The following is a 21,024-nucleotide window of genomic DNA, read 5'->3' as shown; positions in this document are numbered from 1 at the left end:
TCGGAAAACTTCAGTTTAATACTAGAAACCCACTCGATTTAGTACAGCGACTGTCCGGATTCCGTTTCCACCAGAAAGTTGGCAGCTTGTGATTGGAAGCAGTTGTGGTTCTGACAACGCTTGGATGGGCATATTCGTGCATGTGGAATGTTGTGTTTGGTTGTTCGCAGCAGTTGTTAAGTGATTACGTGTGGATCTGGGCAATAAGAGCTATTTAGGCACATACAATGGGCAGCAGCCGGTAAATTAGGTTCTTGGCCCTGCTCAGTTTTTTAATATGATCCATAAAGACCTTTAACATGCTTTTTCTGCCTTAGCGTATGTCGTGTTGTTAAGTACGTGTTGGATTCCACCTATCAAACATTTTGTTTTTTGTTTCATTGAGTGAAGGGTGAATGCTAATGCTGACCAGTTATTGTGCAGTACTAATAAGCTGCAAAATAATCATCACTATCAATGAATCATTATTACATCACGTACACTGCAGGCACTATGGGCACGCATGTTAATTTTAATTTGAGTGCTGTAATCATGAGCAGTAACTTTATGGTGTAAAATGCAAACCTAATGACAGCAGCCATGTGTGATGGTAACTTGCCTCTCACATTATGTAGTATGCTGGCAGCACAGATCTATAGCAGTGTCGTACCCAAGAGTTTTATTGAGCAGATAAAACAGCATATGCTGTGACTCAAAAGTTCTGCAAGTAAATGCTTTAGATAAGGTGGTTTCAACCACCGTAAATTACAGCAGAAATGATCAGGGAGTGTTTTATAACTACTGTGGTTGATAGCAGTGATGTTTGGCACAAAACATGAACTATATCTTTCTGCTGTCATTTCATTATGCAACTTGATACTGACCTTTCATTATCATTCTTTTTCACCATTATTGTGATGTAGGTTTTCTCCAATTTTTTTATAAGCCATGCACAAACAAAATCCTAGAAGGCCCTTGGTATCACTTGTTCATTGCTTCATTGCAAGAAGTAATTTTCCATTGATTGTCTCAGAAATGGTCACTGGATGAAAAATAACAGTACAGTTTTTCAGGTCTTGGAATTCTCATTGTGTGGCATAAGCACATTCCAGTGTCAATATGGACATTGATGAAGTCTTCTCCCATATTGGGGAGTTTGGACCAGCTCAAAAGAAGTATGTGCTGGTGATATCCTTAGCCCAGGTATACATAGCATCAATTAATTTAAATATGGAATTTACAGGTGAGTTATTGTGCATAACAAATGGACAGGTTGCTGAATCAGTTATTTAAATTTAGCTGATTTGTGCTGTGAATACATTCAGAGATGACATGAATGTATATGCCAGCTTGGTTCTGACCACACTTGAAGCCATGATGTAACTATTGATTTCCTGGAGGCCTCAGTGCATCACATGCCTTACATTGTGTACTTCCTCAGTTTATGTCACTGTGTGAGGACTGGTGACTTAAAATGGTCGTGGGTCACCACCTGTCTGTGCAAAAATTAGTGTTTGTGTGTGCCATTCAATGCACTTTCTTTTATAGCCTTTGCTCCTGAGTTTGAGTGCTACCCTAGTGAAGATGGCTCAGCTCCTTTGCTTAATGCATGTCCTGACAATGAAGCAGCCAAGTGTGCCAGATTAGTCTACAACTCAAACTACTCAACTATTGTCACAGAGGTGGGTATGTTGTGTGATGCACACAGCTAAGTTCTGATGTATGGGTCATTAATGAAGCATGGAGCCTGGATTACCACACACATTTTAGCTGGATAATAGTAGTAATCAAATACAGAGGCTCCCAGACAATTGAAAAGTTCACAGGTATTTGACTTCATCTGCATCAATTTCCATTGACTAATTGTTGCCCAGCACCATTCCACTAGATGACAATCTGTGATCTTTCCCTGTTGCAGTGGAACCTGGTGTGTGACCAGGCCTACCGTGCCAAGGGCTGCCAGTCAGCCTTCATGGCTGGCCTGATGGTGGCAGCACCACTAATGGGTCCACTGGCGGACAAGGTGGGCCGCCTGCGCACCATAGCTGCCTGCCTGCTGGTGCTGCTGGCCTGTTTCGGAGGCAGCATGGCTGCACCCACCTTTGATGTGTTCCTGGCACTCAGGTGAGGGACAGTTAGCAGACCAGGCGTCCGTCCTCTGGCATCGGTATGACATCTGCCCGACCGCTCACCACCGTCGTCGTTTCATAGGCCGCTGTCTGAGCACACCCCTGTGCTGTCTCTCCACCACGTGGATCAGGCTTGTTACCACTATGGTCGGAACTCACTGGGACACTGCTGGAGCTAGCCTGCCCATGGGCTGGGGTCGATGCTCGCCAGTGCTGAGGAGCTCATGCAGCTCAGTCTGGGACGATCCATGGTTAGTTGCTGGCGTCTGTTGGCCCTTGGTTTTCCGGGTTTGCGGTGGGCGACCCTCGTCTGTCGGCGACCTGCGGGCACATCTGTGACATTTCTGTGTACATACAGCATGGTCTTACCCGCCCACCGTGATCTCCGTCAATCTCTGTGTGCTCCCCTTGGGCTGTGGCTGTTACTTGTGTGTGGTCCACCGGACGTTTTCTTTTTTTCCTCACACGGTCCGCAACGCTGCTCAGGGAAGCTGCCGTAGCTGGTACGCGCGACTCTGCTTGTCAGTGCTTTCCCTCTGGCTCCCTCCATTGTGTTCTGCGGACGGCCTGGCATTGGTGCCCCACCCCCGCCACACTGTCCGCTGGTAACTCTCAAGCTAGCGAGACGTCGGAACGGGCATGCGTTGCCCATCAAGATGGGACTCCAACTGTTCATTTTGTGCAACTGTGATGACGCGCGTTACGATCGTGTCGATTCGTTCTGTTTTGGGGCGGTAGCTGGATATGCTATCCCTTCGTGGAGGCCTCTGTCATGCACTGGATGGTCGCGTTGCGGGATCGGGATGGCCTGGTTTGGAATAACGAGGCACTTTGCTGAGTTTGAAGACCTTCTGTGAATCGGAATGATCCTGATCTGGAAAAGGAGGTCTATCTATGCATCAGTAGACTCTTCTGCAACAGAAGGTTTTTGAGATTGGGGGGCCTTTGCGGGATCGAAAATATCCCTGTGTTGGTCAGAAGGCCCCAATTCTGAATTGTCAAATTGTCGATGCTTCTTTGCATGGATATGATACATGTAACAATGTATTAAGGAGATATGTATCCCCTTTCCCCCTTGAGTACGATACTTCCCAGAAGGTCCCCCTTGTGAAGGGGCTCCCTGTTGTCCGGGAGGCCCCATGAAAAGTTCTGCCTCCTATCTCAAAATCCTTGGCGCCGCCCCTCACTCCGACTCACCTGGACATTGACGGGGAAACGAGCCCGCCTTGGCTGACGGCTCAATGAAAATTCGAACTGCATGGTGGCAGGGTCGGCACCAACTCCCCGCACAGTCAAACACAGATGGCGCAATAGGACCTTTGAGGCCGACGCACCCTAAATCCCCAATCGTCGTTATCATCGTCAAACACAGATATCCATGCAGCGAGTTATCACTTATCGAGGTCACCTTTAAACGCCAACGGCCATCTTGTTTCTGCTGATGGGAAATTATTTTTGGAGCCAGCTGGAATCGAGGCCTTGAATAATAGGTTGGCAATGTATGTATGTGTGTGTGTGATGGGGGGAGGGAAATATGGGAAGAAAGACCATAAGAATAAACCGTAAATGAACTTCTGAGCTCAGATTCGCTCCAGTCTTGTACCATAACGCTGATCGGAAAACCAACTCCATGTATTGTCTGCAAAATTACAGGTGAATTGAGCCACGCGTAAAAGAGATATGTTTGTCATGTTCCCGGCATCTACACAGTCCAGCCGTGGTTTCCTTTGACTGATCTACTTCGTCCGCAATTTCTCGAGTGATCGCAAAACTGTATTTAGTGCACCACGATCGATTTTAAGTTCATAAGGTTCGCGTGATGCTCACGATTTTATTTGGGTGCGGCATAATTGGCTTCAGGTCTCGGGGATAAACGAATGCTAATGGGTAGCTGCAGACTTTGTATGACACGAGACGCCCAATACTGCCGCGCTGGCGCTTAAACGCTATTATCATGCATGGAAACGTTATCCAGCAGGTGCGAACAGGTTCGATTTTTCTTGCCATTTCCTCAGTTACTTTACGTTTTGCAACGAAATTTCAGAGGAGAAACATTCGGAAGAAAACAGCGTAAAACGCTTGTTCAGGCTGAAAGCCAAAGTAACGCCTTCACTTCAGGCTATTTGACGGTAATGCCGAGGCTAGTAATACAACTCAGGCCATAAATTTTAACAGATTTTAACATGGTCAGACGAAAATGGTAGCAAGCTTGCCCCCCTCCCGCCACAGTCACCTTTCTACAAATGTTCATCATAAGGATGAATATGTTTTTAGGAATGGGGTTAATTAGTTTTGTTTAGTTCCGTGAAAAGGTTTGTCTGGTCTTCTCTTCCTTCATTTTCATTTTGATTTTAGATGTTTGCACGCCTTGCAGCTCTGAATTGTTTTAATATCATGCTGGCAACGTATTATTTTGTTCGCCAACAGTGAGCTCTTAGCAGCCCCCCCCTCTCCCCACTGCAGAAATAGAACGATAAGAAAGGATGAGGGGGCATTGAATATTTTCCTGTTCTGCAAAGAACCGTTGCGCGTGTACAGCTGGACATTAGCTGAAGAAACCACTAGGAGGGCTGGTTCGACGATACATTACCAAATCCTTTGACCTAGCAAGCAATCACCTGCCGCTATTGGATTGCCATTGTGATTTGGACGGAAAATCTGTGGTTGCATGCGCCACGCCATTAAATTGCTTCCTTAAAAAAATTCTATGAAATTACCGCCACACTTTTAACACAGAACATCGCAAGGCAGAGCAGTAAATGCTGTTCTATCGGAGTATGTTTTATTGACCTGAAAGTACACTCGAACATGGCTGTTTTCATCCACCCAGGCGAAATATTCGGTTCATGGTATTTATTTTCATTTGGATCAGAATGTGTTCTTGGGGGCAGGGGTAATGTCTGTCACATCGGGGCCATTACTTCCCCCCCCCCCCCCCCCCCCCCCACCCTCCGCCCTTTCCCAGTTGACATGTCATCCGAGGCCCTTGTTGCTCTGGTGAAATTAACGTGTCCTGAATTCCAGCCATCATTTGGGCCTGACATGGTCAACAAATCGAGAAATGCGCGTGCGCTGGCCTAACATATTTTTGTTTGTGCACAGCTTCCTGCTAAGTCTGGATCGCAGCCATGAGAAGTGTGAGATGGGATTTGTATTGAAACATCCAGAGGTCGTAGCGTCCAATGGTCAAAACGTCCAAAACTGCAGCACGTGTTTATAACATCAAAACGTCCCATGTCCGTGGACTGGACAAAATCATAACATTCAAGCTTGCAGCATCCAAAAATGCAACATCCAAAGTTCATAACGTCCAGTGTTCATGACGTCCAAAGGTTGAAGAACTACAGTGTCGATTAAAGCGTATCAACTGGACATCGTAATCGCAAGATGTTTTCAGCATTGGATGATGTGACTTTGGACGCTGCGAGCTCGTGTGCTATGAGCTCCTCCCATAGGCCGGCATTGGACGCATTTTGTATGTTATGAACGCTGGATGTTGCGATTTTGGATGATAATAGAAGCACTGGACGCTGCTATCTTAGACGTTGTGATGGTTCCCCGTAAGGTGCTTGTTCTTGTCCGTATTGTTTTCTGCCCTTGCACATGGTGTGATATGCATTCTGGGTGCTGTAGGTAGTAGTGTTTGTTCTGTATGCTTGTATTACTTATAGCCATTGCGTCACCAAAGCCTGACTGCACTGCTCCAGGTTTGGAGATAAGACCCTTGTCTTGTCGCATGTTTGTCTGTGCAGTCGAAAGTGTCTGCCGGTGAATATTCCATTGAACGAATCCGGTGTCGACATGCTTTGAAAGGCCCGCACGTTCTTGCGTTATGCATCAAAAGAACGCATTTTTACTTACGTTGTGCACCGAAAGCATGCGTATTTACTTACATGGTGTTTTGTAAATATGTGTGTTTACTGATGTTTTGCATGAAGTAGGCGTATTTTTATGTTATGTATCGGAAAAACTACCAACGTTAGTTCGAGAGCATGGAATGCGCGGTCTGTGACCGTTCGCACTCATTCCCAGTATCCCGTTGAAGCCAGATGATCTGTCTCTGTATATATCTGTATCTGTATATATATATATATATATATATATATATATATATATATATATATAGGGTCGGGGAACACTTTCCTCTTAAGTTATTTTGATTTTGTCTATTTGAATAATAAAGCCATTGCTTAAATTGCAGGTTGCCCGCCAATACGTATTATCTCTATCATAGTCCTTGTTTTGTTACTTGAGTTCAGTGTTCTCGCTTTCTATACATTTATTTTATCGACATCTTAATCTAGCATTATCCCGTATCTCGCCGTCGGGTTTCCCATGTTTGTATAACCCTTTCGAATAGTTCCCGCGCGTTTTCAGTCTCGCCGGTTGACCCGCGGATTACCCACTGATTTCACTCGTTCCTGATGCAGTCGCGTGCTCCCCAACGGTTTGTTCCTGTATTCTAACCTGCCCATCACCCCGCGCCAGACCTTTCTTTCCTCACCCTGCGGGTTTGCTGCAGACTGCCTGCGTCTCTTCGTCTGCCTTCAAATGAACCCCTTCAAATTCAAACCATCCGCTGGCCCGCGCTTCACTGCCAGGTTCCTGTCACGCCCTCCATGAGCTGGTCGCTCCGGGCCGCGCCCGCCCCCTGCCACCCTGCCCCGTCCGACTCGACCCGACTGCTCGCTGACCGCCGGCGGCCGCCCCGCGACAGGTTCGTCTCCGGCTCTGTCACCATCGGCATGATCTTGTCCACGTTCGTGCTGGCCTCGGAGGTGGTGGGCGCCTCCCAGCGCGCCTTCTGCGGCAATCTGATGAGCGTCATGTTCGCGCTGGGCATCCCCGTCCTGTCGGCGGCGGCTAGCCTCATCCACAGCTGGCGCCACCTCTACTTGCTCTTCACGCTGTTCGGCTGCGCGTACTTCAGCGCTTACTTGTGAGTGTCTGTCCAGCGGTAGGCCTGCCCGGAAGGAATGCTCAGATGCCGCAGATGTCGATGTTGCGGCAGCCCGCTTGGATGCTGGGCGTGTAGGCGCAGGGCGTGAATTTTTCAACCTGATCTGTGTTAGTCGCCGTGCACTGGTGTGTTTGTACCAGCTATCTTGCGCCATGGCATGATAACAGATGTCATGATTTATGGAATGTCGTAATGATCGTTGTGTTTTGTATGACTGTAATGCACACACACATTGTGGATGGGATTCGGTGCAGTTCACAAAGGTTTTTATGTACGTTGCGTCCAGTGATCATGGCGATTACCGGTGGTCTTTTGATGGATCCTTGCCCGACCCAGCTACCTGCTGGAGAGTCCCACTGGCTGACACTGATCCTCCCTGACCCAGCTACCTGCCGGAGAGTCCGCGCTGGCTGACACTGATCCTCCCTGACCCAGCTACCTGCTTGAGAGTCCCACTGGCTGGCACTGATCCTCCCTGACTCCCTGACCCAGCTACCTGCCGTAGAGTCCCGCTTGCTGACGCTGGCCCTCTCTTAACCCAGCTGCCTGCTGGAGGGTCCCACTGGCTGACACTGATCCTCCCTGACCCAGGTACCTGCTGGAGAGCCCCACGGGCTGACACTGACACTCCCTTGACCCAGCTACCTGCCGCAGAGTCCTGCTGGCTGACACTGACCCTCCCTGACCCAGCTACCTGCCGGAGAGTCCGCGCTGGCTGCTGCTGAAGGGTCGGGAGGAGGCGGCGCTGCGCGTGCTGCAGCGCATCGCCCGGTGTAACGGCACCACGCTGCCGGCCGGGCTTAAGCTGCGCTCGGCCGCGCCACGCGCTGCACCTGTCGCCGAAGGCGTTTGCTCCCTTTTCAAGTACCGCAAAGTGGCTGTCTGGACGCTGGTCATGATGTTCTCGTGGTGAGTGCCCTACCGTTGATGCTCTGGCGAGCTTGGTCGTGGCGGTTTTGTTCGTGTTGTTTTGGTTTTGGTGGATATCTCCGCCTCTAGATGAGAGCAGGATTCGCAGGAGCTCATCGAGCAGTCTGTAGTGGCAAAAGCTTTAGAGAACCACTAGGATGTATGATCTTGTAGCGTGCGATACTCACTAACCGCCTTCCGTGCGGGCTTCAGGTTCACCAACAACCTGTGTTACTACGGCCTGACGTCGGCTTCGGCCACCATGGGCAGCGACCGCTTCACGTCAGTGGCGCTGAGCGGCCTCATCGAGCTGCCGGCCTACGCCATCGTGATGCTGGTGCTGAACAGGTGGGCGCGCCAGCCCGCTCCGGGCAGCCGAGGCACGTCGACAGCCCGCTTCTGTGGTCGGGCGGCAGGCGGGGGTCTGCCAGCAGACGGACAGGACCGTCCGCAGCCTGTCGGTGTGTGCGCGTCCGCGTGCGGCCGGAGGGGGGGGGGGGGGGGTCGGCCGTGCGATGTGTGGCACTTGACCTCCCGGTATCGTGACTTGTCCTGCTGCGGGACGCGTGCCAGGGGCTCTTGTGGGCCCGGCCTGATGTGCCTCCTCGTCCTCCCTCCGCAAGCTGAACTTGTTGGTGTTGACCCGTGTAGATCTGAACTGACCCGTAGCGCGCCGCCGAGGGACACAGCCGTCTGTGCTGACCTTCGTTGCCCGGCCGTTCCCCTGCCTCGCCCGGAGTAGCGGTTGGCTGATCCGTGCTGGCCGAATAACGGCAACATGTTGAGCGGCGGTGTACGCTGTGCTGAGCGCCGGCCGGTGTGCGCAGGGTCGGTCGCCGCACGCCCCTCTGTGGCTTCATGCTGCTAGGCGGCGGCTGCTGTCTGGGCATCATGGGCCTGCCGCACGGCGACGCCAGGCTCGCCCAGCTGCGCATGCTGCTCGGCCTGATCGGTGAGGGGCCAGCAGAGCGGTCACCACCAACCGGAAGGGCCACACGCGCCAGGGGCACAGACCACGTGCAGTTCTCACATGTTGTATCTTTTGGTTATGAAAGCAGAGCATGGCATCGCCGTGAATATTGCGTTGGCATAAGATGTACATGCCAGATGAGTGGCATGTACATCATGCCACATTATCACATTATCAAATCTGGAGAGGTAAGCGGGTCTATATCAGGTCTTTGATGGGGAGGTTGGCCATCTGTCTTGGTCTACCCAGCTGTCTTAAATGTTGACAGGACCAGCTTACTATACTATCTTGCATCATCTGCATCAGCTGTCCCCTCCCCCTCCCCCCTCCTTTTCGTTTGGTGAATTTCTGAAATGAGCTTGTGTTAGGCAGTACTTGTTGCCCGAGCACTGGTCCCACCAATCGACCATGAAGTGGGCCCTGGTCCCTCCATCTGATTATGAAGTGAGCCCTTACCCTTTCATCTGACTGCGAAGTTCTCGATCAACGACAGAATTTTGGGGGCAAAAGTTTAACAAGTCGTAATGCTGGGAGCGGTCTGCTCAGCCACGCCCAACCCTCGGACGTCACCGGACCTCAGCGCGGTCGCTGCTGCCACGGGCCGCGGGCCATCTTATTCTGGGGAAAATACTGAGCTCTTAAAGGGACTGGAGCCCATCACACCACGGATGGGTGAATACAACGTACAGGCGCTGTAACCAACTCAGCTGCCGGACCCACTCAGTCACAAAGATACCAACCATCATGAATCAGCTGTTTTGCGATCCATCCTGTTGAAAAAAATGCTCTTTTGGTTAAAAGTAGAAGGAACGTTTCACGTGTTTACGTGTATGTTTTGTGTCGCACGCTTGCGTTGCGTAATACCACACCAATATTGGTATTTTTGGTGATGACTAACCAGGCAGACGAGTCATCACTGAGCAGCCCGTACAGTTGCACTGTCCGCCGTCTAGATCAGAGCAGTGTGAGCACCGACTGATGGGTTCTTCGGTCTCTGCCTGCAGGCAAGCTGTGTGCGGCGGCAAGCTTCTCCGTGATCTTCATCCACTCGGGCGAAATCTTCCCCACGTCTATCCGAAACACCGGCTTCGGTTTGGTCAACGTGTTTGCCCGCATTGGCGGCATCGTCTACCCGTTCATGGCCCTTCTGGTGGGTATACCCCGTCGTTGGCGTTTTCTGAGCTGTGACGAGGCCTTACGCCGTCCGACAGCTGATGGCTTTGCCGGAACTCAGTCGGGTTTTCAGTACTCGTCGGGCGAATGGTATAGGCACAGTTACAGAATGGTGACTAGTGGAGGGCGTTTGTGATTAGTCAGCTGTTAACTAGAAACTCTTGTGTTGGTGTTTGCCCGCGCGTAAGAATGACTTGGGTCGAGCCGCCTCCGGTCATGCGTCGTGGACAAGATTCAAATGGGCGGCACGGCTGCCTCTGGTCGTGCCGATGCGTGACCCCCAGGCGGCACCGGGTGCGGCGCTCAGACCTGACCCTGTGCCGGTGGTCGGTCTGGTGACTCCCACGCCGTCCGCCGCCCGCAGAACGACGTGATGGCCGACCTGCACTTCGCGGTGTTCGGTGCGCTGGCGGTCGGCTCAGGCCTGCTGAACCTGATGCTGCCGGAGACGCTGGGCCGCCCCGCTGCCGGAGACGGTGGAGGAGCTGGCCGGCCAGACCGGCTCCGAGATGTACTCGCCGCTACGCCAGCTCGCCGACGACGAGGACGGCCACGAGCCGCCGGCGCACGGCGGCCGGCGGCGCGTCGTCAAGGCCGTGTGACGGGCTAGGGAGGCCTGTGAGGCCGGCCCCGGGTGACGGCGAGGCTCGCCCGCCGACCGAGGAGTCGGCCGGTCGGAGTGGCGGCTGAGGAACCAAAGATCCCCTCCCCGACGGAGCGCGAGGGATCTTTGACGAGGGTCCCGCGATCAGCCTGATAGCTAAGCATTGGGGGTCTGTGTTGGAGGTCGATGTTCTCCCCGATCGAGAAGTAAGCACGTTTGGCGAAGAGTCTCCTATCCAACTGACGTCGAAATGGGCCCACTTTCGGGGCCATTACTTGATGATGGTTCGTGGCTCATATGTGAGCGTGTTTCTTTGGGAAGTTTTGCTGCGTGACGGATGCTAGATGTGCGGTGTTTATAGGTCAAGGCCGTTCTCCAAGGGGACCAACCATTTGCTGAGCTTCGTTTGCCGTCTGGCGGGGATTGATCAGCCAGACAAGTCGGGGAAGACGTGAAACCGAATCAGTGATCATATGTGCGGTGGAATCCCGAAACGGGCTCCTTCCGTGTGTAGTGGCGTCCAATCCTAACTCTTGGCACAGATCGACGAGCATGCTGTAGGTTGCATGGACAGGATAGAATAATGATCATTACATCCATGACACCTCAATAACGGACTGGGTCTGGAGCTGCTGTATGCTGGAAATAGAGGGATCGCCGTGATGAGCTAGGGTGGACAATAATCGTAACGGGCGTGACGGGTAATGATAGCAAAGTATTTCCACAAAAGGACCAAGGTAGGATCTAGGTGCCTGAGGCATGCGAGTATTTTTAGATATGCTAGATGAAACGTTGTCCTTCTTATCGTGAGTTCTTGCCTTTGGCTGTGAGCGTAGTTATTAGTATAAATTACCGCAAGAACTTATCCTTGCAGTGCTTTACAGCTATTTGATGATAGTTCATTGCCCTATTGTATCGTGTGAGTGGCTCGCTCTTGCTTGGAACAAGGGGATAAATTGCTGGCGTCCACGTGAAGCACCTCAGATTCCTCATGCGCGTCGGATTAGATGCAGAGTAACTTTCCGTTCATTTCTTGACCTGACGTCCGGCGACTTATGTTCCTTCCCTGAGCCGTGGCGGGGAGGTCAGCCTGGTTGGTCGATCTGTTCCACTTGGTGTCTGCTTACCGGTCGGCGGTGCGGAGTATCGATCATGTGCTGACTTCTCTGCTGCTGTTTGAACCTCTGAATTGCCGACACAAGAATTCCCGCAGCGAAAGTGTGTGAACATCACACGTATGTTCGTGACGTGATGTGTGAAATCAAAATACGTCAGTGTGACAGCGTTTATCCGCTGGGTGCACGAATACCTGAGCCGGACTGGGCACCGATGGTGGTGTGATTGGATGTCAGCAGCTTTCGTAATTGGAAAAGCTCGTATTCCGGTGGCTGGGCACCGCTCTTCCAACGCTGCTTCATAGTGCTTGCGGTAATTTAAGCTATGTTTGGGTGCATGGTTTCCCTCCCACTGTGGTCGTGTTCATGAGCTAACTATTTTTGGGTGCATTGCTTTCCATTGTGTTCGTTCTCGTGTGCTGAGTTAGCCATGGAGTGTATGCGGGCTTGTGGACAGCCGAGCAGCCGTTTTACATATTGTTTGCGTGGTGGAGGTATTGCGGACGTCGGGGTGTCCTTATAGGCCTGCTCTTGCTGCATCTCCATCCCCTGACTACCCGGACGGCTGCTAATGTATCGACACCGTCACCCGTGCGATGCCGTATCGTTGTAATATTGTAGCAAGTGCCTTGCTGGTTCCTGGTTGCGCTGTAACATTTTGTGAAACTGCTTTGCTCTGCAGTAACAACGAGCAATTGGCATATGGCTGTTACCACGCATAAATCGAGGGGCGGGATCACTGGACATTACGTCTGTGTTGCGCCGTGAGGTCTTCTTCCGTCCGTGGACTGGGCTGATTGTGTGCAGCGCTGCCCTCCGAGGGTGACTGACGCGGACGCCACGTGTTCCGCCGGACCGCGCGCTGTGCCGTGCTGGCCCTCCAGGGGCTCCGATCGCATGCGGTGAAGGCGCCCCTCCGATCCTGCAATAAACGGGCCGTCCGGCCGCGCAACACGGCGTGTTTGGCGAGCGTCGGGCCGGCGGCGAACGACGGGCCCGGTCTGACCGGCTGGCGGGTCGGGTCGGCCGGACCGGTGCTGGCGGGTCGGGTCGTCCAGGCCGGTGCTGTTGGCTCGGGTCGGCCGGACCGGTGCTGTTGGCTCGGGTCGGCCGGACCGGTGCTGTTGGCTCGGGTCGGCCGGACCGACGCAGTGGGGCCCGACTGGCAGTGCTGGTGTGGCTCCCGGTTCGGCATGTACTACGCGCTGGTGATCATGACGCTGCTGGTGAGTGCCCCTTCTCTCCCTCCACGCGCCTGTTGGGAGGGGAGGAGGGTGGGCTGACGCTGCCAGGGAGTAGCAGGGAGCAGAGTGGGACCCCATCCTGCGAGCGCACGGCCCGGGAGCTGCCTTTACCTCGTGATGTGTTAAAGTGCTCGTGGTATAGCATGCTGACGCAACTGGGTTCAGTTGGCTTATGAATCGTTTTGTGTCTCCGCGTAACGAGATTGCGTCCTGTCAGCCATTTGGAACACACTCCAACTCCTGTTGAAATGGGGTTCCACATTTCCGAATTGGCTTTATTTGAAAGCACGACCTGGACTGAGCACAGGTAACTCCCTGCGCTCTTTCCATCGCCCGGAGTTGTTGCGCTCTTCGCCGCTGCCCCCGTGACCTGACCGCGCTGCATGCCGTCGCTGCGACTGGGCTGCGCCGTTTGCTGCCGTTCCCTTGATATGACTGCGCGCTCTTCAGCAGCGGTGTTCCCGTCACGTGACGGCGCGCTCCAATGCCGCAGGCGGGGCCGGCACGCGGCCAGACGCTGTCAGAGCGCATCCTGTCGCTGTTCTTCCGGCACACGTGCGAGGATCTGCGCCACTCGCTGTTCGAAGTGAACGCGCTCAGTGACTGCTCCGAGGAGCTCGGTTGTCCGCTGAACCAGCACTGCGAGCCGTTCACCTGCCACGGACTGTTTGTGCACAGGTGAGCCGGCTCCCCGCCGCTCGCCGCTGCCGTGCACAGCACGTTAGTGCGTGGACACGATCGTGAAATGCGTGCGGTATGTGGACGCGAAAACGCGTCCACGGGCCACGCAAGGCCCGTGCAATGCGGCAAGAAAGTGAAAGGCTTTTTGAATACTTCAGCGGCTGGGTCGTTGTTATGTTTTGTTGGCCGGGCGAGGTTAATGGATTGAATGGACAGATGAGAGGTGTCGAGAGTTTCCCCGATGCTAAAGACGTTTTTGGCCTGTGTACGACACTACAGAGAACAGGCGCATTCTTGGCCCAGCGCTCAGTCTGCCTCACCTCATCACCCATCCCCCACCCCTCATTCTAAGGGTCAGGAAACCCCTCCCGACTGTGAGTCTGTGTGCCCGCGCTGACAGTGTCTTCCGCCGTCCTAGGTGCGTCGCCAACTTCGCCGAGCATGCCGCCTGCCAGCGTGGCTCCCAGTGCAGCTCGAACTTCTGCCACCCGACCAGCTCTACGTGCGAGGCGCGCGAGGGCGCCTGCCCGGAGGACATGCTGAACGCGGGCGGCACCTGCCTCGGCCTCTCGCCGTTCCGCGCCGCCTCCTGGTCGGACGCGCGCGCCGCGTGCCCGGCGCTGTTCGGCGCCGGCGCCGCTCTCGTCTCGCCGCAGTCGCGCGCCGAACAGCAGAACCTGCAGACGTTCTTGGTGCTGCGCCGCGCCGCCGCCGAACAGCCGTACATCGGCGTCTCGGACACGCAGACCGAGGGCGTGTTCCGCTTGGACGTGGACGGCTCGCGCATCGACGACGGCTTCAGCGCCTTCGCGGCGGCCGAGCTGGCGCGGAACGACGAGTGGCTGAGCTGCGCCACGCAGCGGCCGGTGAGCCTGCAGCCTAGCGAGAACGGCTGGGCGCTGAGCCGGTGCGACGCCAGCCGACGCTTCGTGTGCCAGGCGGACCCGGCGTTCGGCGCCTGAGGCGGTCGCGGCGAGCGAGGCCGGGCCTGGCGCGGCGGAGGAGAGGGCTGCAGGAGCGGAGGCCGGACTGGGCGCGGCGGAGGAGAGGGCTGTAGGGGCGAGTCCGGAGTGCTGCGCGAGACGGGCTGGCTCGGCGACGGGCTACGCTGGCGAAGTGCGGGGCAGAGCTGGCACAGAGGGAATGAGGAGTTTCTGTGGAGACAAGCGGCGAGGCTAGGGATGGAGCTGTGAGGGTCGCGGTATCTGTTAACCTCCACAGTAACCAGTGGCCCTCAGGAAAGCGTGGGCAGTGTTCACTGTGCTTGGCATGAAGAGTGCAGGACGCCGCCATGAACAAAGTGATATGTCACTTTGCAGCTTTCAGTTCTCTGGAATGCTGCTGGCTCCGTTTCGCCAATAATGACACTGTCACGTACATGTCTTTAACAGTGGGCTGCGGCGTCTACCTCTCAATCTAACATGTGTCGCAAGTTCCAACTCCCGAGGCAACTAGTTCCGTTGCAGCTTCAGAGATGACAGCCGCCAACGTTTTGACCGCTGGCGGGATGTCCCTGGTCAGTGGCTGGCGCGGTCTGGGGACAGAGTCGTACGCGTGGCCTTGTGCGCATGTGCATGTGCATGTGCGTACCTGACTCGTTCATTGGGATGTGCGCCACGTTGGAGGTTTATACCATTTCACTGATATTGTTATTCGTCCGTCAAAGGCAACACGGCTCAGTTTATTCGTAGGGCAGAGGTGAATGCACTGTATTTGATGTTTTGTTCTGTTCCTGTGGTATGTGACGTGTCGAAATGTGTATTTACTAAATCTAATTTCACGAGCACATCTCTCCATGGACGCTGGGCTATATTTAGACCTGTATTTGACTCTGCACCGAGTCCGAATCGACCAAAGAACCAACGAAATTTGGACTGAAAATGCATAGTTAATTGCTTTATTTGAATGACTTAGAGCATAAATCAAGCACAGGTTGCATAATATTCTCCGCTTATCACGCCCTTAACGACAGGCTGCGTGTGGCAGAGCACAGCGTAACAAAGCGAAGATTCCACGCGCAAGGAATCAGGCCTCATGCAGGGAGTATGTATGCGGAAAATAGAACGCGACAAATATCGTGAGCTGGGGTTCTTAGTCTGGCAATAGTCTAGCTTACCTGTGGTACCGCCATTGCACCGTCAAGTGAGCGGCGGCTGTGACAAATTTCGTTTCAAGCCGCGTCTGTGATCACTTGAGCCCACGGTATATATATATATATATATATATATATATATATATATATATATATATATATATACGTATATATATATATATATATATATATATATATATATATATATATATATATATATATGTGTGTGTGTGTGTGTGTGTGTGTGTGTGTGTGTGTGTGTGTGTGTGTGTGTGTGTGTGTGTGTGCGTGCGTGCGTGCGTGCGTGCGTGCGTGCGTGCGTGCGTGCGTGCGTGCGTGCGTGCGTGCGTGCGTGCGTGCGTGCGTGTGTGCGTGTGTGTGTGTGTGTGTGTGTGTGTGTGTGTGTGTGTCAGTAATCGCCAGGAATGCGGCCAGCCGCCTTCGACAACAGTTTGATACAAATTACTGTGATTTAAACCGGTAGTGAGTGGGTCATGAAAACGACAAAGGTGATTATCATCATTATCGCATCATTGTCACACGTGTAAAGGAACTTTCCCGTGCATTTGTCCAACCTGTTGGCATCGGTCGTGAAAGACGTGTGACTACAGTAGCTTCACTATCAGCATCACCTGCATGACGATAAGCAGTTGTGACATGCTCTGTCATCGCGCTCGTCGGACAACGCCTAATGGATCTTACTGGTACAGGCACATGTACAAATCACAAGCCTAAGAATACGAGTAATGTCCGTGAAATCGATTGGGAACGAGGGTGTCGCGGACTGCAGACCCTTAATTATCCTAGAAACACTCTACAGACCGTTATTCAACCGTGGCAGCGTGCTACCCATTTTAAGTCAGCGGCATTTGGCGGGCCAACATTTCAGGTCGGCAATGGATTGCGTTTGGCCAAGAATAAAAACCCTGGATAAGCACCCCACGGCTTTCATATTGTCACTGTTGTCAAAGCTGCCACCGCCTGCACGGATCAGCCGCCCACCCTGCTAGCTCACCAGACCTCACATCTCGAGTCGATTTTGGTGTTACCAGCGCCCACGGCGTCGCTGGGTGTCGTTTGGGGCGCCCTGGCAGCCCGCTCCGACCGCGATCCCTTACCGGTGACGTCGCCTGACAAAGCCCCGATCGCCGCCAGTCAGGGCCGGACCGCGGCGCCGACGCCCGGTCCCAGCCGCCGGATGGCAGGACCCGCCGGTCAGACCGGTTCCCGCTCGACGTTAGCAGGCCGCCGGGCGACCCAGCTCAGCGGATCCTTACCCCAGCGGAGACTCACCCCAGTGGAGCCTCACCCCAGGGACCCCTCACCCAAGCGGCGCCTCAACCCAGCGGCGCCTCACCCGAACGGGGCTTCACCCAGCGGCGCCTCACACCAGCGGCGCCTCTCCCCAGCGGAGTCTCACCCCAGAGGCACCCCACCCCAGCTGAGCCTCACCCCACCGGCGCCTCACCGGCGCTGCACGCTGCAACACGCTGGGCTGCGCCATAGCGCGTCTGGCCAACTCGCTACATCGAAATTAAGAGACAAGAGCCGGCCGCTGATGAGTCACATTACCAGGCCGGCGGCGTATTGGATGGTGGTGGGCTCTTCCAGTCGTGGCGTGATCTCAGCGTGCCCGTATCCCGCTCGGAGGGGGGGGGGGGTTGTGCAGCTAGACCACGTGACCTGGTGCTGGATATCCGGTGAAAGCGGAGAGCCTACGCGTCACCGACTGATGACCAGATGACCCAGCCGTTGGGGGCCGCGTTAAGCGCCTAGCTCGGGCTAGATTACAGCTTTAGAGATCGATCCGGTATCCACAAAATCCCGACTTTCTCTGCGGACTCACCTGTGCGCTTTCTCGGGGAGAAGAGGCATGTATACGGCATACTTACATGGAAATTACTTTGTCTATGACACAGGCATCTGTATCCGGCTCAAGCCACGACTAGCAAGTTTGCGACCACGAAAAAGGTGACACAAAGATATAATACAAAAACAGGCAGGTTGAGGCCCCAACCCTGGCTCGGCAAAGATATTGTCGCAGCGTTTACTTCCAAAACACCGATTTCTGACGTCACGAAACGCAGATTTGCTAGAAACGGCATGCTAAATGTACGAACTCTGCGACGGGTCAGGACGGGGCGAGGGAGTTTGTCAGGGATGAGAGGGTGCTCAGGAACACTGTGAGTCGCTTCTTTTCATAGCCGGCCGTAAACCTAGTGTTAAATGTTCTCTCCGTCGGAGGCCTCAAGTCCACGAAGCCCTCATAACGAGATAGTTCCGGTGCCTATGGGTTAAAGGATGGCGGTACATAAGGGCTCTAAACTGCGTTTTATTTACAGCCTTCCTGTCCCTGCAGCATCCATGGCACCACGCTAACGTCCGCAAGGTCGGGAAATAGGTATGGGGCAACATTCTATGTATTTGGGCATTATTTTTGAAGGGAGCACGCCGCACGTTGTCGAGTTTTCCTTAGAAGTAGTACTCCATTTTTTGTACTTTCCACTTATTGCTGTAATAGACGGGTACGAGTTGATCAGCAATACCAGTTTCTCGAAATCCTTCTGAATGGCTCTGAATTTCAATCCGAAGTAGCCGATCTTGCGGGAGAAGTATCATTTTAGTGCTTGCTCATCACTTTGAAAGCAACACATTTAATTTGCCTTGCTTCTTTCAACGTGTGTGTTGTGTAAATTTTGCACCAACTCATGTGTTAAAATGTTTGTGTGGTAAATGCGGTGAAAGCTTAAACCACTCTTTAGACAACAACATATGTAACCATTAAGTCCCTATCCCGCGAATTCAACGAAAGGTTATACTATGGCTATGATTGCTCCCCTATGTGTTCACCACAGTGACTTTTTTCGAGACGCACTGTGGCTTGGGGAATGGCAGCGTCACATGGTCTATGTGACACACTGGTTCAAACGTCAACCAATGCACTTCTCGGTCACAGGGCTTGTCTGCTGGGCCAGCCACTTTTGTATTCGCACCAACAGAGGTGTGCACGGTGGTTGCCATGACGATGATGGTCGCGACTGTGGGAAAGAAGCGTGGCTCTGCACAATGCGTTGACAGCGTAATTTGGACTGGAAAATAATGAACATTAATATCCTTGTCATGTCTTGCGGTGCTGCAGTGGTACTACTCAGTGTTATCATTAGACGCAACTATTCCTGAGGTTTCACCAGAGAGTGTTTTTGAAATATGCCCAAAGGTGGGCCACGGCCTTTACAGGACATGCTCGGCATTGACCAAGCATGATATATGATGAAATAAGCGCACCGATAAATGCTAGCACATTTTTAAGTAGAAAAGATTGCTCTAGACAACACAACTTCTCTGTTAAGTAGATATGTTCCTCAATGCATCCTTGTTTGAATATGTACGTCATCGTACCTTGTGCAACATTGATTGAGAGCTAATTGGCGGCCGTTACATCCGGAAGTCATGCTCACGAACGCCAGATATGAAGGACTCTACAATTATATTTTCATAGGCCTTGATCGCTGCATGGCCAACGGAATGGCAGGGTTTAAATGTCGCCATTATGGCGTTGTGGTTGCCTGGGTAACGTTGACATAGTCTACCGGAAATAGTCCGCATATCTCCGCGGGCGTGTAAATAAAGAAATAAACAGGTTTAGGTCTTCAGAATGACAGGGCTGTGAATTGCACAGAATGGTCTTCAACATGGCTATCCCAGTTCAAAAGTACAGGTGTGGAACATTCCCTTAAAGCACGTAGCCAGGCGGGCATACTGGGTGTCTGTGCATCCTCTGGGATTCGCGGTGCCTCCTCCCTCCCCTCCCCCCTCCCCCCCCTGAGCCTCGTTCAGTGCGTTCTGGTATGGTTCAGTGCGTCCTATTACAGGGGTTTCACGAAGACTGGATGAAATCCTTCCTTGTTTTGCGATCTGTAGCATCCGTATCATAAAAGTGTTGTAATCAGCATTGGTTCCTGCCAAGTGTGTTCCAAATCTCAAACACTGTATCATTTCTCCCAGCTGCGTTTTGAGTGTTTACCTTAGTTTTTGTGTTGCAGTTTTTCTTCACACAGATGGTTTATACGTATCAATATGATATAAGGATGGTTCATAAGGTCTATAAGGTTATAAGTGCTAAAATTTTCATGGCGACCGGGCGATATTCGAACGGTGGTAGTGATCTCATATCAGCGCTATTCCCCACGACATTTCTTAAAAACGGAACTATTCCGGTTACATTTTTTACGCACCCCAGTGTCGAGCGTGCGAATGAGTTAATTCAACATGTTCTAAATTCTGTCAAATGCCGCTGCGACCATGCAGTCTTACAGGTTTCCCCTGTAAGACCAGCTGCGGCAATATTTTGCCCCAAGCGTTGTCACATTGTCCCTCCAGACCCTCAAAGGCCAGCGGCCCAAATGATACCGTTTTCCCGTATTTCAAATCTGTCTGGTTCACTTAAGACCGTCATCTGAAGCTCCAGTTGAATGCTGGAGACCTTCGACAGCGTATCTCATGCTGACTTGACATCATGACTGGATGGCATGGTGTAATTAGGTGCTGATCAGTGCACCCTTGCGATCCTTTTTACTGCAACGATTTAACCAATCTTGGATTGCTTTGCATTTTCTTTGATGATAGGTCTATCTCAAATATATTATCAAGAGGCTCTCCAAACAGCGCCCTTCTGGCCGTCACCGCCACCCTTCGGATATCGTCATTGGACAATCCGAGGTTGACTTGGTACGAGTCAAACACATGTTGGTACAAGGGCATCAAAAATAGTTGTCAACCGGTCTGACAACTGGCAGCTCGAAATCGCATCGTCCCACTGCACTCTCCTCCCCACCGGCGCCTGTGCCCAGTGCCAGCTGGGGGCTCAACTGCCTGGATCAGGCCGCCGACGGGCCCGGTCCTGTATGACGTCATATGTCATGAGACAATCAGGCCTGCCTCATATCACGTCGTCGCCGGACCCGGCCAAGGCTCAAGGCCACTGATAAACATAGTCTGTGTTAATCCCGGCGATGTTTGAGGCTGTCTTTAAACAAGGGTTCACATCCTAGGCCGCTTAAACGCACATTTTATCCCCTCCCTTTACTTTTTAGCAATGGATTTCAGGGTGACTCAAAACGTTCCTGAGCCTAACGTTACACTGTCAACCGCGCCCTTTCCTTGATACG

At 52.7% G+C, this 21,024-nt stretch overlaps 1 protein-coding gene across 1 annotated transcript; it reads left to right on the top strand.

The window, feature by feature from the left end:
• Positions 1 to 210: 210 nt before the first annotated feature.
• Positions 211 to 14,726, top strand: LOC119093394 (solute carrier family 22 member 15-like). The gene is made up of 15 exons (XM_037216350.1): positions 211 to 335; positions 1,053 to 1,222; positions 1,528 to 1,661; positions 1,898 to 2,103; positions 6,826 to 7,047; positions 7,454 to 7,475; positions 7,781 to 7,977; positions 8,191 to 8,325; positions 8,805 to 8,929; positions 9,952 to 10,097; positions 10,485 to 10,596; positions 12,992 to 13,065; positions 13,577 to 13,761; positions 14,183 to 14,363; positions 14,421 to 14,726. Exons 2-15 carry the CDS (start codon positions 1,099 to 1,101, stop codon positions 14,724 to 14,726), a joined length of 2,169 nt encoding a protein of 722 aa, XP_037072245.1. The 5' UTR covers positions 211 to 335; positions 1,053 to 1,098.
• The last annotated feature ends 6,298 nt before the right edge of the window (positions 14,727 to 21,024 follow it).

This window comes from Pollicipes pollicipes, unplaced genomic scaffold (assembly GCF_011947565.3).
Source record: "Pollicipes pollicipes isolate AB1234 unplaced genomic scaffold, Ppol_2.1 Scaffold_4002;HRSCAF=4701_pilon_pilon_pilon, whole genome shotgun sequence".
Classification (NCBI taxonomy): domain Eukaryota; kingdom Metazoa; phylum Arthropoda; class Thecostraca; order Pollicipedomorpha; family Pollicipedidae; genus Pollicipes; species Pollicipes pollicipes.
This window is presented reverse-complemented; position numbering and strand designations above follow the sequence as displayed.